General features: G+C 33.6%; 1 protein-coding gene across 6 annotated transcripts in view; it reads left to right on the forward strand.

Moving 5' to 3' along the window:
- Nucleotides 1-19,474, forward strand: part of ADGRG6 (adhesion G protein-coupled receptor G6) — a 134,598-nt gene that overhangs the window by 76,266 nt on the left and 38,858 nt on the right. For 2 of the 6 annotated variants that reach the window (XM_036317445.1, XM_036317442.1), the window contains exons 5-10: nucleotides 1,158-1,226; nucleotides 3,784-3,870; nucleotides 9,465-9,550; nucleotides 12,230-12,282; nucleotides 13,477-13,539; nucleotides 16,948-17,090. In XM_036317445.1, the coding sequence (XP_036173338.1) occupies nucleotides 1,158-1,226; nucleotides 3,784-3,870; nucleotides 9,465-9,550; nucleotides 12,230-12,282; nucleotides 13,477-13,539; nucleotides 16,948-17,090 (501 nt within the window). The remainder of the gene's footprint in view (nucleotides 1-1,157; nucleotides 1,227-3,783; nucleotides 3,871-9,464; nucleotides 9,551-12,229; nucleotides 12,283-13,476; nucleotides 13,540-16,947; nucleotides 17,091-19,474) is intronic. The other 4 variants (XM_036317446.1, XM_036317443.1, XM_036317444.1 and 1 more) reach the window with 2 other exon arrangements.

A 19,474-nucleotide genomic window follows, 5' to 3' on the forward strand; every position in this document is an offset into this window, starting at 1 on the left:
CAAACTGCTGGTCACATCCTGCTTTGGGCTACTAAATACTTATATCATTCAGAGAACTATGAAGCCATTTCCCATGTATGCCTCTCTGAGAGTAGGGACATTATCTCATGTATTACTCTAGTCTCTGAGCCTCGTACACTATAAACAGTCAGTAAATTTTTACTGAATGAACACGTAAAGGCCTGTAATGAGAGCTTTGTACCAGTTAACATTACAGACTTGCCTGTAGGGTTGGGCCCTTCTGAGGTAACATGATTTCCTTCCTTGGACCAGGTGCCTGAAGCAATCAAGAATGAAGATGCTATTAAACTGGGGATGCTTTCTGTTCATGCACACCATTTACCTAGACATCTTTTGTTAGCTCGTCTTTTTGTGCCTGCTCTACCTGCAGGTACTATTCCCACAGGAAAGTTTGGAAAATGTTTAAACATTTGAATGGAATCACATGTCCTTTTAAAATTGAATATATGTATTTATGTGTGTGTGTTTGTATTTATCCTCTGTCTTTATTCATAGTGCAATATGCTTTGTGAGAAGTTTAACCCAGCTTCCCTCACCTCAGCCTGTTTATAAAAGTCTGTTAATTGTCAGAGAAAGATGTAATGCAACAGAAAACCCACTACTCCTACTAGACAATCAGCTAAAACTTGTTTCCTACTGAGGATGACTCAGTAAAATCTTGAAAAAGAAAGACACAGAGACCACCTTGAAATCATAGAAATGTATTTCTGGAATTGTCAATAGCATCTGTTAGTGGCTAGCAACAAAATGCATATTATGCGTATTAATAGCCAAGTTTAGTTTTGAAACTTATCTTGATGTGTATATTATTTCATCTGTACAGATTTCCACCAGAGCTGTATAATTTATTATGTGAAAAGGCCCTGGATTTTTTACACAAACTTTTCCGTTCATATGTGGATGGCCAATAAGTTGAGTTAAAGATTTTAAGGGATATTTCAATAACCTGGTTTTACATGTGCAGAAATTAAGACACACAGACTTTAAGAGACTCTCTTAATGTTGGAGTATTATTAGAGGATGCTTTTAGGGCTGCTCCTGTTATACCAAACATATGACTCATGTTTGTTTTTTTTCTGGATAATATTAAATCTTGTACACAAGTCAAACTTATATAACCTTCTGTGTTGATCAAGGTTCCTACCTGGTCCCGCTCCCAGCAGCAGAACTAGCCAACTGTGCCGATTTGGGGACCCTCTGCCAAGGTAGGGAGCCAGCGTTGTCCTCTGGAGTCTCTCTGTTTTCTTCTTGCTATTTAGGATAATGGCATTTTTATTGTTTTGATTTGTATCTTAATTTTCTCTTGGGAAGTCAGAAACCAGCAAAACAGAAGAATTTCTGGATGTGTTTTAGTTGCGTGGGTGCACAGTACGTACAGTGTGGAGAAAGAATGCATTCACAGACTGGATGGCCACATTCCCATAAAGCACTGAGTTTTTTAAATGTGAATGATTATATGCTATTAACCAAGGGTTTTCATTTTTCCCCTCTATGTCTCCTCAAGAATATTGCAAAGGTCCAGTATAAATACAGTCATACAATGTCTTGAAAAAGTATTCATGTTTAAAAAGCAAGAGGAAAAATTAAGTTGAATATTCAGTTACATTTAAGACAAGGCTATGGGGCAATTTATGAGGTGCAATGTAACTTAAATATTGAAATAAAATTAGTCATACTAAACTAATATTAATATAATTTTATTAGTTATTATAATGCATGGTGACTACATTATGCCAGCATTCTAATGATATATTATGGACTAAACAGTTGCATGCTAAATAATACATAATTAAAGTCCTGAATGTTTTAAACATATATTTGCTTTAATTTTATTATCGCTGTTCCTAATTTACATGACCCATTTTCATTCATTTAATCTATTAAATACTTCTTTGTTCGATATACCGCATTAAGAATCATGATCATGCCATTTGTAAAAGCTGGATCTCTTATTAGGAGGAACATAGCATGAAAGTGACTTGGGTTAGACTAAATGAATAGAAACTAAAGGTGTCTTCTGTGGTTCCAATGTGGAAGTGGGGTTTTAATTCATTATTATTTTGTTTCCTTTCTGAGGGATTATTCCTGATATTATTATCAATGAGTACCTTATGAAAATAAAAGTATTAAGTGGTTTCCATAAACTCAGTGTAGTTTAAAAGTAATTATCTGACACAGAAAAAAATAATTTTGCCTAGTTCAAGATCTAAAGGTTTTTAAATTTACTTATTTTTTCTTTTAATCTGAGATACCTATAGTACTGATTCCTTGGGTCACAGGGCCAGATGCCCAGCTATCCACCCCCCTGTGTCCTAAATGACAAGAAACAAAACAAAACATTTTCCTGTTTATTAATGCCATTTGCATTAAGATAAATATAACTGACTTCATCATTTTTTTAAAAAGAATTCAGAAAGAATCCCCATTCTTAAATATTACATATCACTTGGAAATGGAAAATTTTTTAGTTAAGAAAGAATATTTTGAAACAAGAAGTTTGGTATTTTCTACAGATCCCTTAGAAGGTAATTACTTAAATTTAGGTAATTTTAAAAAATGAAACACATAACAAATGTTTATTGTCCATATGAATGTACATTAATACAAATGTTTTAATTTATCCCTAAGATAAACTAAAGGAAAATTATATGTTTAGTGTTTCTACTACTTATACAGGGTAGGGCAAAAGTAGGTTTAGCATTGTTTGAATGGAAAAAGACATGAAGGTAATGATTATTACAGTAGCTTTATTAACTCTATGTTTCATGTATTCACAACTGTAAGCCTACTTTTGCCCAACCCTGTATATCTCCTTCAGAATTCCATAGAAAAATAGTTTCAAAGCATTACATAAGGATTTCATCTTTGAGTTTTAGTAATATCAGAAGCATATCTATGACATAATGCTTTGAAAATGTTTCCTCCTAGGCTTGTCCTTATGAAATCCATTTTGTCCATCACTGTTCAGTAAAGTTATTGGGATCTATAAATGATTGATTCAGTCTATACATTTTATTCTTTTTTTAAAAAATATCTTTTTTTTTAAATATATTTTATTGATTTTTTACAGAGAGGAAGGGAGTGAGAGATAGAGAGCCAGAAACATCGATGGGAGAGAAACATCGATCAGCTGCCTCCTGCACATCTCCCACCGGGGATGTGCCCGCAACCCAGGCACATGCCCTTGACCGGAATCGAACCCGGGACCCTTCAGTCCGCAGGCCGACGCTCCATCCACTGAGCCAAACCGGTTTCGGCTACATTTTATTCTTTCATTTTTTTTTTATTTCATCTTCTCAAGGAGAAATATGTTTTTCTCTGAGATTTCATTTCTCTGTTCTTAGTGAATCAGGAAGACTGACTTAGTTTAGATCATTTTCTAGCTGATTGGTGCGATAGAGACTGTCTCCTCTAACCTTTTACTTTTACAAACTTAGGAAACTGAGTTCTGTAAAGGTTTCCTTATTCACAGTGTGGTCATCCACCTGTTAATCGCAGACATAGGTCTAGAATCTAAATGCCCTTTCTCCATTTCCTCTGTGCCAGATCCAGACTATTGCAATGTGATGCCAAAGGCCATGTGAACTGATTCTTACTGTGCCATAGAAAGCATTGCTTTACAACCTCAGAGTCTGTTGTAGTTAATGGGAAGACATAGTTTCCATTCCTTCTCCAGTAGTGTCATGAATTAATTATAGGTTGCTCATCCATATTAACTGCCATGTGCTCCTTGCAAAATTACATTTTTCTCATCTTTGTTAGCAGCTACTGTAAGCTCTCCTAGTACTACACCACCTACTGTCACCACTAACATGCCTGTTACTAATAGAATCGATAAACAAAGGAATGGTAAGAAACTACCTTTTATATTTGTAATATGTCTGATGTATTAAAAATTGTATTCTCAGGGTGGAAATACCTAATGTTTCAACAAAGTTTCTATTATTGGAATCAACTGGTACATTTGCAAGACTAGTAAAATAAATATAATCCCTTGGTTCTCTTGAGTTCCTCATTCTAGTAACCAGTGGAATGAGTTCACTTCCAGTACCACTCATTTGTACTTTTAGCTAAAATTTCTTTCAAAGGAAATTTTATGAGAAATTCATTTGATGAAAAAGGAATGAATTTATATTATGCTAGAGACAGCAGAAAAAAACATTTTTTTCATGGTCTTTTGTTAGATTACTCTCTTCAGGAAACTACTTTCTAAAGGGTTTTATAATTTTAAAAATCTACTTTTAATAATTTAACTTTTCACTAAAGCCAACTTTATGTTTAAATATTTGTGACATTTAAATTACTTTACATGGTAATAATTGGCTCTATGTTTTTATTTGTTGACCAATAATGATGAGAATATGATCGTCTATCAACTAAATCATAAATCAAACAGTTTCCTATATGGACCATATACATAGCTTTTTGGTAATTCAGAGTAAATGATTTTAGTTTCTTCTGAAAAAGAGAAATTCCAATCAGGTGACTACACCATAGCCTCAAATACAGTAATATTTTCAATCATGAGGTATTAGAAACAAAGAGATTTTCTCACTCCAATAATTTAAGTTGTGAGGCCAAGACATCTGTTAATGTATCACCAGGGACCAAAACCCAGAGAAAAGAAACATACATAGTTAATTTTTTCTTTTGGCTTTGGGGTTACATCAACTTCCTCTGTAAGAACGTTTAAATTGGAAGTATGGAATATTTTACATGAAATGTAAAGGGTTATAAAGACATCGATTCAGGGAAGTGTTTATGGTTATTCTGGTAGTTACACCAAGGAGATTTATGATGGGGCAAAAATTCCAGCAACCCCCAAGAAAGCAACAGCAGCTGAAGTTTCCAGTGCATATTTCATATGGACGCCAGCCAGTAGATGGGAATATTATAATTCTAACGAAGTACTTCGTTCTTTGTATGAACATACAAAGAGCCTCTGTGGCATTCTCCCTCCAGGACTGGCACATCCTCTACTGCCCAAGAACATTTATATGATGTTTCAGAGTCCTTGACTTGGTGGAGTAGAGCTGTATTCACCCAGTCGTGTCATTTCTGACATTCTTGAAGAGAGCCTTGTTTACTCCATATCTCTCTGCGTCATAGCCTTTATTGGAGTTTCAACAAAGCAAGCAGATGTTAAAGTCAATTGAAATGGTTTGGTGACCACATTTAAGAAAAATATTCTAATTCAGATGATTCTTGATAAAAATGTAATCTTAGCATTTTAAAATATTTAAAAATATTCATAGGTTATCATGTAGTAGAAATATTTTCAAAATTGTGTACTCAAATTTGTATACCATCTTTTAATCGCATCCTTGAACCATCTCTATTATCCATTTCATAGGTTTTTTCTAAATTGGCTCACTTTTTTTTGCTTAAACATTTTTATTTGGATGGAAAAATTGATATCACTGTTGTAGAATTAAAGCATAACCACTGGTTTTAAAAAAGAAGTGAAAATAAATATAATGAAAACAATGTAATTGGATTCTTCCTATATCCTATTGCTTTCTCACATCTCAGCCCCCAAAGCCTTTCTTGTCTTTTTTTAAAAGGGAGAGTAACAGTTAGAGATAGATGATAATCTAAGTAAGATTTTTTCTTTGATGTAGTCAAATTTGCAATAATTGAAGAGAATTACTTGTTCACCTTGTGAATAAGTGGGATTTGATGTCATGTCCTGGACTATCTAAGATCATTCACATACTGCCAACAATTTCCGATGCACTTTTTTTATTCCTTGAGAATCTGACATAGTGAACATTCTCAGGCCTATGATCTGATATAAGAGTGGAGCAAAAGTAGTTTAAAGTTGTTCGTATGGAAAATAATAGAGTAATTAATAAATAATAATGATACATGAATAAACTCAGTGTTTCATGTACTCACAATTGTAAACCTACTTTTGCCCACCCTGTATTAGAGAATTTATTTTGTTCACTGTAAGAAAGATCAGCAAACTGTCAAATCTATTTTCTACCTTACCTGCTTTCTTAAACTCTGGACTACCAAAGAGTTTTACTATGTTCATCAACAGAGAGGGGAGAGGGGTTGAAATTGGTTAACAATCAGACATATTTCTTCAATATATCAATTAAATGTTCTTTTCCCACTTTTGTGAAATGTTCCTGTTTTTCTGTGTCAAGAATTTTTTTTGGTTTTTTCAATAGGACTTTGATATGATACCTCAGATTATATACTAAGAAAATCTTATCTTTTAAGCTACTTTTCACAGATATTTCAGGAACTACTGGATAACCTAGTTATTTTCACATATAACTTTTAGCCTTTTCTATTATATTCCCAAAAAAGCTCTTTGATTAATTTTTTTTTCCATTCAAAATTACATTTTCTATTCTTGCAGCATCACTCCAGTGCTACTATGTGTTAAACTTTTGTGAGGTCAGCAACCCAAGTAAGGAAATACCTTTGTTAGTCTTTACGGTTCTAAAAACCTAGCTTACAAGTGATATAGTAACACTGCTTCTAGTTTCTCACATGCATTTAAGTACTCAAATAAAAAATATCCTCTCATGATATTTGTATGGATCCAACAATCAATCTAGCTGTATTTAAAGAAATTGTGTGTGTAGGATGAGCAGGGCTCCAGTCATGTTACAAATACCACTGTCATATCGTAATTGTCTCATCACTAGTTCAAAGAAATAAACTTGAATCTAAAATAACATTTGCTTTATAAATGAACATCTATCTTTTCAAATATATATTTTAAAATCTACCTTTCAGCCCTGGTGGGTTTGATTCCTGGTCAGAACACATACCTAGGTTGTATGTATTTGATCCCTGGTTGGGGTGCCTGTGAGAGGTAACTGATGTTTATCTCTCGCCTCTCTCTCTCTCTCTCTCTCTCTCTCTCTCTCTCTCTCTCTCTCTCTCTCTCTCCCCTTTTCTTCTCTCTCTAAAATATTTTTTTTTAAAAATATCCTCGGTGAGGATTTTTTTAAAAAATCTACTTTTCAAATCTATTTCACAACCTTGACTATAGAGTAAAGTATGTCATTTCTGTATCTTCCAAGAAACTCCAAAAAGTGTGTTAAGAAAGACAAAAAGGAAAAATTAAATTGGAGAAAGATCTCCAGACAAGAATAAGATTTTTTAGTATCATGTGTAATGGCAAAAAATAATTTGTAGTTTGATATTCTTCATGGCTAGAAGTGTTATCTAATTGAAAAATGGATATATTCTTACACACTTTTTTCCCCAAAGAAATGTCTCTCATGAATTTTTCTGGCCTGGGTGCCATTACTAGGAAAAAGCATTCATCTTTTGATGTCTCTGGAACAAATGAAGATTTGTGAATAGCTTTTCTATTGAGTCACTGTGGGAGTTGTAACGTTTATAGGGAAGACTGCGAGGATGACATGGAAAAGCCTGCATCAGTGTCTTCATTGTGCATTTTCTGCACTGGCTGTGCTTAACCAGTTATTTTGCTGCAACTCAAAACCCCTTTCACCAACCCTTTGGTGGACATTTTATTTTGTTTTGACAATTCACTCTTGGACATTCCTCAGGACTAATTGTTAACTACATTATTCAGATTTTTTTAAATAAGTATAACACGTAGCCTCTGCTGAGTAGCTTTCAGCTAACTATAAAAATACCACATTCTGAGGCTTCCGAGAGAGAATACTTGATAATGATCCACAGCACAAGAGAATCTGTAACACAAGATGCTAGGTTTTTTGGCATATTCACTTATTTTATTTGCTTTCAGCAATGTAACTCTAAGGAGAGTACTATATTTATAAATTGATTTAGTCTGCCTCAGATGTCTTTCTCATTTATAAAAACAGTGAACTGAAAAAAAGTGAGGTAGAAAATATTTAAAATTTAAAGAAAAGTATCTTAACTATTTGGATGCTTCTATAAAATTTCAGAAATGTCAGTGATATAAAACACTGATGATTAGTATTTTGTAATATTTTCCTGAGAGGGAAAGATTGCTAACTACTGTGGAACAAACACATGCTTTAGATCTCCATCTAGTGGCAGCTTTTCAGTTGCTCTACTGGCATCAGGGAACATTCACAGAAGATCCCTAGGAATCTGAACTAAATATAGAATCCTGGACCTCTGCAATTTGAATTTCCTCTCAATCACTTGGAAAGTCCATGTTTTGATATGATAAGATCTAGAGTATAAAGGGCTTTTTGTCCGAATTATTATTTATTTTAAATATCTTTCTCAATATTTCCATTCAGAATATTTTTAAGAGAATACAAATTCAAGATCATTCAAATAACTGAAGACTTTTAGAAGCTAAAATAACATAATCTTTATAAATTAATCTCACTTGGACCTGTATCAATTTCATATATTTATATGACATCTGGAGTGGTGATTTTTTTTTTTTTTTTTGCATAAGATTCTGACCTATAGATTGGAAAAACATTCCTTTAGTAATTGGATAGCAATTTACATTTTGGTAGATTCGAGAGGAATACTTTTTGTAATTTTTTGGTACTGCTCCCCAAAATCTTTATTAAATCCATTTCTTACCATTGTTTTAATTACATATTTCTACATTTTCTATGTATATTTTACTCAAGACATACCAAAACATAAACATGAAGAAAGATGATTGACTATAGAGGAGATTCAAAATTTTTTCTCTCTCAGTAACCTATTATATTTTAGCATGGTGCCCTGTAACCAGCATCTAGAGAGATTTAGCAGGTCCTGGCTGGTGAGTTTGGTGTGTGTGTGTATGTGTGTAGTGTGTGTGTGTATTATACTGCTTTAAAGATTGCCCCCCCCCCAAAAAAAAAAGAAGAACTTTCTCTGACATTGTTTTATTTTTAAATCAAGGTAGTACAATTGAAATTCTTTCTGAAAATATTATTTTTTCCCCCTCTACTTTGGTACAAATGACTACATTCTTGAAATTTTGATGAAAAAAAAAATAAGTGAAATCCAAACCAATATCTTAGTAGAAGTAAAGCTTTGTTGGGGAGGAGAAAGAAAGGAAAGGGAGAATAAGGGGCCGAAGTAGTAAATATGTGTAAGCCTGTTCTTTTTCAAGTTACTGCCTGCCCATCATCCCACTCACGTTCACATGCCCAACTCTTTATAATGTACAAGAAAAGGATAAGTTCTTATTACAAGAAACCAAAGTGTACATGAAGGGTCACTACTTTACAGATCATAGATATCAGAAATTTATACAATTTAAAAATAGGAAGAAATGTGCAGGTGATGATTTAGGAGCAATGAATGAATTATCTATATGTATAATCAGTAACTCTAAGAAGTTGCAAAGGTCAATGAACATAAAGTAAAAAAATCTCAATTTTTCTGTACCTGTGTAGATGTTTCTTTTAAATTGTATGAAATTATATGATTGTAAATTTACCTTAATAATTATATGGCTCTGAAATATAATTAATGGGCTAAATCCTATTTCTAATGGACAGATGGAATTATCTATAGAATTTCCATAGTGATTCAAAACATCCTTCATCACCCTGAGGTCAAAGTACAGAACAAGGTGGCAGAATGGGTAAGTGAACTTGTAAAATTTCTTTTTTGTTTTTATACTGTTAACCTCTGGAAATCTGGAAAAGACCCTGCTATTTGGCTAACTCAATCCACAGATGATGCTGGTACATAGGTGTTGTTCATTATAAATGTATAAATTGATAAGTACGTGAGGTATTATGCTTATGCATAGAAAGAGAAGTGCATTTGAAAAAAAGGACAAGAAACTGAGCCTAATAGATTATTCATGTCCAAACGAGAAATGCCACACAAATGGAAATGTGTGTTGGTAGGTATCTTTATTTGCTATAATGTGCATGCATTTTCAGCACTATTTTTAAAAGTATATTTCAAATTTTATTATTTTTTGAGAATTTTTGTATCAAAAACAAGTTATAAAAAGATATATAGTAGGTCCTCGAATATGCCATTTCATTCATGTCATTTTGTTCTAACACTGATGAGATGCCATAGATACTTAATTCTTATTTACATCAATTAGCCTATGGTAAAATGAGTTTCATTATACATAATTTTGCTTAAAGTCACAGAAGCTATTGATGACTTTAAGCAAGGACTTACTGTATCATGAAAGTCTTCCACCTATCCTTGTAGCTTACATGGAGATGAACCTGGAAATCACTTTTTTTTTCCTTGGGTTTTTCCAGAATTTGTGCATATAAAAGAAAGTAGGATTGTTTTATCCCTTTTACACTAAAAGTAACATATTTTATACACCATTCTTATTTTTGTTATTACCAGATTTATAACATTAGTACACACCGACCTCCTTTTATCTTTTTTTTTTAAGCACTGCATAGGGTTCCATGATGTGGCTGTCATTTATTTGCATCAGTTGATGCATATTTACAGTATAATTTATTTAACCTGTATTATATTGATGAAAATTTTTGTAATTTTAAATTTAAAAACTTTAATATGTTTTTTTTTTCGTCCTTATACAGTATAAAAAATTTCTTTCACAGATTTTCGTTATTTTTTCATTATTTTTTTTAATTTTTCCTATCTATGGTAAACTATGGTACTTTGAACTACTTTTTATGTATAATCCTATTACAGTTAAACAGCTGTTGTGAATAAAGTCACTTGGATATACATTCTGAAGTAAGAAAAATAGTTTTTTATAGGTGCCTAATAAATGTGTCCTTGGTGGCAAAAGAGAGTTAAACCATTCTTTGAGACGTAGTGGTGACAATATATTATATGCATGTAACATATTTGAGTGATAGGAAAACATAGTCTTATTTTTAAAGGTTACACCCTTTAAAACAAGTTGATCACAGGAAATAATAGTATGTAATTAACAACTCTATTACAAAACTGGGGGTAAAAGTGAAATTCTTGAATAGAAGTTGAAGAAAATGCTACTGTTGACTTTTTGGAATGACACATTAACTTTAGTGATTAATTTAAACACTGGAAGATATTTCATTTCTAAACAGAGAGCGGTCTTGCCAGAAAGAGTATATTATTGCATCCCATTTTTTTTTTCTAGCATGGTTCTTTTTTTAAAGCCAGAGTGTTTTCAAAAGATAAAACTCTTTATTTTCATTCCCAAATAAACCACATCTAATGTTATGAATCTCAAAAATTAGTTTTCACGGAGAATCTGCTTTAGAGAGGTATCATTTTACATTTATACTTATTTCAGGAATGCTTTTCAACATAGGCTCATTCTCATCTGAAGCTAAGCTTTGCTGGACACTATCAGCTTAAGATGCATGATACCAAAGCAGATACTTGATAACAGAGGAAATATAAGTGGTGTCCCTGATTCATATTATTACTATTACAATATAAAAAGTTAGCTTTTATTGCCAGAGTTTCATAAAATTTACATTTAATTTTAGAATGTTTGCAAGTAATGCTAAATGTGTATGTGAGAAGTGACCTAAAAAAGAAACCCTTTGGGAGTGGTATATAAATAAGAGAATTTCACATCAGTGAGGAAATCCTGTTTTGAGATTGTATTGGACAATGCATAATGAAAATTGATTATTTATAATGAGAAGAATCATTGCTTCATTAAAAAGTCTGGTGCTGAGACCTAAAAAGACTGTTAAATAACCAAATAATAATTAACATAGCTCCCAAAATGTTGAATATACTTCTTGTTTATTTAAAGGTTTATACGGTTGACATAATTTTTCTTAGTACTAATATTTTTATGAGATTGTAATTACTAGGAAAGCATGTCATTGCCCCTTGGTGTCTGTTGAATGAAGACTATGGAAGTATTTATCATTTCCATCTTCCCTCTTACAGCTTAGTTCTCAGTGTTAGGACTAACTTGGCAGCCCATTATAATATGAGCTGGAGGGGAAAGCATAGTGTTTCCAGACAGACTTGAGTTCCAATCTGGAATCTACTCATTCTTAGTTGGGTAACTTTGGGCAAGCTATTCCATCTCTGTTAAGCTCAGTTTCTTCATTGAAAAGGCAGCAGGTGCAGATAATACCTATCTCATTCGTTGTTTTGGGTCAAAAGAGCATTTGTAAAGTTCTTAGCATACAGTGATGTAGTAACTGTTATCTTTACCTTTCTTTCACTCCTTTTGCTCTCTGGGATTTTCCCAGGGTCTTATTCCAATAACAACTTATCTTTTGGGAGGAAAGAAACTTGATTCAGATTTTTTTAAAAAGTTTTACCAAAACTCACCCTTTTCCGTTGTATTTTTCAGCTTAATTCAACCTTCCAGAATTGGAACTATACTGTTTACGTGGTTAATATCAGGTAAGTGACAGGATGAATTATTTGAGAAATAAAAAGTAGTATCTAATTTTATATTACTCTATCTTTCTCTGATTATACCCACACACACAAGCACACAATACACACATGTTCCATATTCATAATCTTTCTACAACAATTCTATATTATGTTGTTTCTTTACACAAAAGCTTCAGTGTTGCAGCAGTAATTTAAAAAAAATTATTGATTTTGGATCCTAATCATTTTATTTTTAAATTTGGCCTGTACTCCCAAAATATATTTGTGATTTTAAAAGAAATTATATATACATTAGAGGTCTGGTGCACGAAATTTTTGCATGGGTAGGGTCCCTAGGCCTGGCCGGCGATCAGGGCCAATCAGGGCCTTCTGGCTGCTGGCCGGGGCCTTCCTTCATTCTGTGCCACCTCTGGTGGTCAGTGCTTGTCATAGCGAACTCCTGAGGAGACACTTTGCATATTAGGCTTTGTGTGTGTGTGTGTGTGTGTGTGTGTGTGTGTGTGTGTGTATGTATTACTTGATGAATATATTATATGTTATAATGTACCACAATTGAAAAGACGATAATTAAATATTAGTTTCTTCTCAGAACCCAGGAAGCCATCTAGAGCATCCCCTGGGTTGCATGCACCCTAGTTTGGAGACCATTTTTTATAAGATAAGGCATCTACAGTCTGATTGTAACCTAACTTTTCAAAATTATCTCTCACTCTTCTATTTAAATACTTCACTAAAGCTCAAGCAAATAGTTGCACCCATATATGCTCCTCTGACCTTGTTTTCACAGTTTTATACTAAAATTAGCTTTTCTAAAATGTATTTTGTGAACCCTAAGCATATATTCTATGTACCCAAGAGACACAATAACACAGAGAAAGGGATCAATTGGTCAAATGAGTTCAGGAAGTACATTAGTAAATAATCTGAAGCCACTCTGTATATCTCAGATGCTTTAGTATTATACTAACATGCATGTGTACCTTGAAAAGAAAGCAAGGGAACATAGTTGCTTAGCTTATTTGGCTGTGCAGCTAGTTTTTGTCATGTGCATATGAAAAAAACTAGAACTACTCAGAACACACATTTGGAAATACTGCCTTAGAATGTACATTCTGCTTTTTTCTTTCATCTCCTCAAATTTTGTGGTGTAGTAATAGCATATAGGATGATAATGAATCTACGTATTTTTATTTATAGTTTACACCTGACCTCAGGAGAAGACAAGATTAAAGTCAAGCGAAGCATTGGGACTGATCAAAGGTAACACTGAGAAAGTCTTACAGAACGTATAACACCCTGCCTCTTGCCCTCTGTTTAACTCTCTGGTAGAGAAATTAAAACAGTAAGATAAGAGAGAAACATTTTAATCACATAGCACGTTTAGAATATTTCTTTATCATTAATGCACACTACTATCTTTCTTATAGCTGAAACTTTAATATAGCAGAATGGATACAAGTATACATCTGATGAAAAATAATTCAGAAGTAGGATATTTAAAATGGATGAATTATTAGTTTATTATTTCCAGTTTTATTTTTACAGTAACCATTTACATCTCATTTCAAAGATACCTTCAAAGAAAAATAAAATTGTTTTAGCTTTTTTAAAATAAGGCATTTATGTATGATAGCATCATATAATAATATGGGCAATAGGTGCCAAAATATGTCTTTCATTTGAAACCATCAGTTAATTTTCTGAAGTCTCCATTTTAAACTTATATAAAGATCATGACTTAAACAGGCAGATAATTTAATGGATAATTCACCGTATATAATCAGTTGGCATATAAAAAAGCCAGCAATTCAGAATGACATATACTGAAAAACAACCTAACCTCCTAAATGGAATAAATTTAATTATGTTTATGTACTATTTTGCATCTCCATAGAATTAAAAGTAATTACTAGAAGAGCAAAAGTTTATATAAGTCTTGCTCTGTTTCAATCGACTGAATTTAAATTATGGATTTACAACCATAATGATGGAATAAAATTTCTTTTCAGGTGACATATTATTATTATAAGAAGATAAAAATGAAATTTCATATGAGAGTTAACCAGCAAGTTTTCTTGTTCTTTTTCTGTTCAACACTAAAAAAAAAAAAATTTCTTTAACGTTATATTTGAAGCTTATCATTTCTGTATATATTCAACAGACTAGATTGAACCATCTGATTAGGGAAAGTTTTTATTTTGTCAAATTCATTTTCCTTTATGATCTGAGGGCTAGAGTAATGTATTTTAATACTATATTCTTAATGGATGTTTCTCCTCTATTTAGCCAATTAACTTCTCCTCTAATCCTTATTGCTAGATCATATTGAGCCTTCACTAGCGAATCCAGCAGTGATCAGGATCCCTTGCTGGTTACTCTCTAGCACTTAGGGTCACCCTAGTTTTGGGTATCACCAATAGTAGACTCTGTTAGGGGGTCAGCCTTGCCCTCTTTAGTTCATTTACTGTAATTCTTCCACTACCTGACAGTACTACAGTCAGCCAACAATAGTATATGTCAACACCTCAGAAACTCTTGCTTGAAAGAAATTTAAAATCACCGAGTCTCGGTTTCCTGCCTGTCAAACCACTGGGTAACTTCACAGGAAATTATAGGGAGAGTGAACTATGACAGTGTATCTAGGAAAATCCACACATTTAGTTTTTCTTTGGTATGAACTTTTGACGTTGTTTGAAAATTTATTCTCATACTTTTTCCCACCCCCTCTTTTTTCCTACTTTCTAATGCTCTTAATAAACCTTTATAGTCTCTCATAGTTTTCTTAAAACCATAGTCTACTAGTTTTACACATACCCTTTTTTCCCCCCAAACTTTCCTTTCAATTTGATTGTAACACTTAACACAGACAGAGCTTCAGATAACACCATCACACTCCCATTGCCTAGACAGACAGGAAGCCAAAGCCAAAGAGACTGGTTTATTCAAATAAAGAATGATTGATGCTAACAACAGATAGAACTTGACTTTGTAGAGCTACAAAATGGTTTTAGTTTTCAGGATAAGAGAGGAAAACAATCCAGATAAGACCTGTAACAATATGTGCTCATTCTTGAATTGCTGAATTGGGTATTCAACAATACATTGTGCTAATTATGTTCTCAATATTCAAGGGAAGTATAAGGTCACAATCCCAACTTGAAGTTCTCAGTAACTGGAGTGGCAAAACTTATTTTTCAATGATAATTTAATCAATGGTTACTTTTTTTTAATAAGCCATGTTAAAAACTATTATGCCAGTTCACTCAAATCTGTGTTTGAATCATCTTGAAATGTGTCTTATACAGGAACATTAAGCAGTACATCATTTTGGAGATAAATAGCCCTTCAAAGTGAATTATGAAAACAGTAGAGCATTTTGTCCTTGAGATTAGTACAGGTATTTAGGGGGAAAATAGAACTCTTCTTTAATTTCCCCTAACCTTCAATAGCAAAGATTTTACTTTTTCTTTTTAGCACCACAAATATATTAATACTCTGATTTTTTCATTTTTATTGGTACCCCCAGAATTTTATAAATAAAATCTACAGTGTTGCTCTATTGAGTGCTTCATAGTTATTTTGAAATCAGTGACTTTGGCATGTGGACAGTCACTGATATTGATAATATAGTGACTTATGTCATATTATTCATTTCTCCTCAGAATACAAAGATTAAAGTTCTGTTGTAAACCCAGAGTTTTCACATATAAGGGAAAATATTTCTCTTCTACCTGACAAAATAATGTCATTTAATTTTCCCTCAATGTTAAATTAATAGTTTTTATTTCTGCTGTTGACTATGGCTGTGACTATAGTTCAGCCAAAAATTATATTACTTCAAATTATAGAGCCAAAAGTTTGGATAGGACTTTTAGGATACATCTCTGTTTCCCATAGAAGTATATATATATTTTAAAACATTCAAAGTCTATAAACTTCTTAATATACTGGTCAATCACTGACTCTATTTTGTAACTTTTCACCATGCAAAGTATTTGCAAATATTCCATTGTGATGGAAAATCAGTTATCACAATTCTGGAGAAATTGTAACACACGAATAATTTCAAAAGTCAAATGATCAGTGTAGTCAGATTGTTGAAATTCAATTTTTCTGACAAACTTTATTTTTGGCTATAAAGAAACTAAAATTAACCATATGTTCCTTTCTTGCATGTTTCTATAAAGTATTACTAAGAGTGTTTTGCAAAAGAAACGGGTTATTAAAAATCATTTTTTAAAAAATCAGAGATTAACCAAAGAAATATGCATATATGCATGACCCATGGACATAGACAATAGTGAAGTGAAGGCATGGGATGGTGTGGCAGGTGCTGCGTGGAGGGGGGTCAGTGGGAATAAAAGGGGGGATATCTGTAAGACTTTCAACAATAAAGATACACTTTAAAAAGTCAGTTTAAATGATAAAAAAAGAAATGGAGTGATGTGATATATGAGCATTATAAAGTAATATCCTGTAAAATCCATTTACATTGAGATATTTTTGACATTATCATTTATACAGCAATAGAAGTCTCTGTGTGCCTTGGAATATCTTTTTAGTGTCAGCACTTTATGGTCATCCCTGTTACTGCCATATCCAAATGTTCTGTTTTTCTACATAAAAACAGCCAACCCAACAACAGTTCTATTTACAATGTTTCCCTAGGTTGGCGATTTGGGCCCTTCTGGTTTACAATGCTACCAACAATCTGAATTTAGAAGGAAAAGTCATTCAGCAGAAGCTCTTAAAAAATAATGAGTCCCTGGATGAGGGCTTGAGACTATATACAGTGAGCGTGAGGCAAGTGGGTAAGTGCCTTTAATTTTTTTATTATATGTATTTTACATGATTATATGTTCAGGTTTAATTGAAACAACAGAAATATTCTTCCTATGTGTGTTGTTTCCTTATTTAAAGCTATTTTTTTCTGATGATGAAACTTATCATAGTGGTGATATTGTAACAAATGGATGACATGGTTAGCGTAAAAGAAATCAACTCGATGCCTATGAATCTAAAGAAATGAAAGAGGCAGGGGAGAGTTTATACTCTCTTTTAGGGATGTATTATGAAAATACTAAGGGTATGAGCACAATGCCAGGAGAGTCTTGAGCAGAATTGGCTTCAACTTTAGGAATAAAGAGTGTGTCTATATATGCATGTGGGAGCACGAATGAGGTAAATCTTAAAAAAGGTAATTTCTTATCATAAAACACTTCCTTCTTTTATGTTTTCTGTCTTTATTAACGACACTACTTTGCAGGAATAGGCCAGAAATCTGGGAGTTATCCAGGGCTTAGATTCAATTCTTATCTAGACACCATACACAGCCTAAGCTTCAACCACACACGTGGTACTGCTTGAAATTCCCCAGCATGCTGTGCCTCCTTCCTTTGTCTTTACTCATGCTGCTCTTCTCTACTCTCACCATCCACCTGCTCATCACCTACCTAGTTTTAAGGAGAACCCAGAGTCACCTCTTCTATAAAGCCTTTTCTGTCATCATCCATGTATAAATAGATGTTACCGCCGTTGAGCCACCACTCTATGTATGGTCTTCTAATGTCTGCAGTACTCTAGGTATCTTGATAGTAATATTATGAAAAGCAAATGATCAAAAATGTGGACAGTAGAAAGTACTAGTAAACTTAGAAAGGGAGAGAGAGAGAGAGAGAGAGAGAAACAGCGATTTGTTATTCCATTTATTTATGCATTCATTGATTGCTTCTTATATGTACCCTGAGCAGAGATTGAACCCACAATGTTGGCCTATCAGAACAAGGCTCTAATAACTGAGCTACCCAGCTAAGGCTTATTCGAATGTTATTCTGTGATAACTATATTATGATTAGGTACATTAGTAGAGATCAAAAAAAAAAAAAAACTTTGACACTTGGCCTTATACACACACAGGAGGTTGAAGTGGGGGAAGCTAGTATTCCTCAGTCTCTGGGACCATGGTTATAACTGAGGCCAGACACAGTGTAATAAAGAAGCAAGCATCTTCCCTTCTACCAGGAACCTCCCATCTCTAATGCGTCAACTTACACAGTTATAGAGAACTCACAAAAATGGAAGAACACAAATCGTCATTGTCATCATCATCAACAGTTTCTGAGCCTCTTTGGGAAAATGCTTGCTTATTTACAAACGGGGCTTCTTGGGGGTGGGGTGGGTACAGATGCTGCCCTTTCACACAAAGATGTCTCCACAAAGAAGTAGCTTGACGAATGGTAGTTTATATATGATGAAGGATCCCTGTGAGGACAGGCCTTACTCTGTCTTCCAAGGCTGAGGAACCCCAGAACAACTCTCTCTGGAGACCTTGACATGTAATTTATACCACTTATTTTAAATCCTATACTTTATTGTTTTACTGCAAGTGGATCTGTTAAGAAAAGTTTCTACTAATTGAAAAAAAAATAGGCTAACCCTTGACAATTTTAAGGTTCCAAATATAGGTGGGAAAGTCATTTTAAATGTTCAATCGGTGACTGCAGTACTGGTTCCCAGCAGTATGGTATAACTTTCCACTTTTTTTCAGTAATGAAATACAAGATTTTGTTGTTGTCATTGTTATCAATATATTGGTTTTCTTTTGGTGTTTTAAAAATATATTGTTATTGATTTCAGAGAGGAAGGGAAAGGGAGAGTTAGAAACATCAATGATGACAGAGAATCATTGATCAGCTGCCTCCTGCATGCCCTCCACTGGGGATTAAGCCCGCAATGCAACCCGGGCATGTGCTCTGACTGGGAATCAAACCATGACCTCCTGGTTCACAGGTCGATGCTCAACCACTGAGCAACACCAGTGGGACTCTTTTGATATTTTTTAAGTTGTAGAATTTGAATCATTTATAGTGTGGCACTTATTGAGAGATTTTTCAAACAACAGGTGGGATGATTTGAGGATGGAGGCATGTGTGTAAGATGTGTGGCGGTGGACACAGGTGTCTTCTTTTTTAAAAATATATATATTTCTTTATTGATTTCAGAGAGGAAGGGAGAGGGAGAGAGAGATAGAGACACCAATGATGAGAGAGAATCATTGATCGGCTGCCTCCCGCACACCCCTCACTGGGGATCAAGCCCGCAACCCAGGCATGTGCCCTTGGCCAGAATCGAACCTGAGACCCTTCAGTCTGCAGGCTAACGTTCTATCCACTGAGCCAAGCCGGCTAGGGCACAC

This window comes from Myotis myotis, unplaced genomic scaffold, assembly GCF_014108235.1.
Source record: "Myotis myotis isolate mMyoMyo1 unplaced genomic scaffold, mMyoMyo1.p scaffold_m19_p_7, whole genome shotgun sequence".
NCBI classification, from domain to species: domain Eukaryota; kingdom Metazoa; phylum Chordata; class Mammalia; order Chiroptera; family Vespertilionidae; genus Myotis; species Myotis myotis.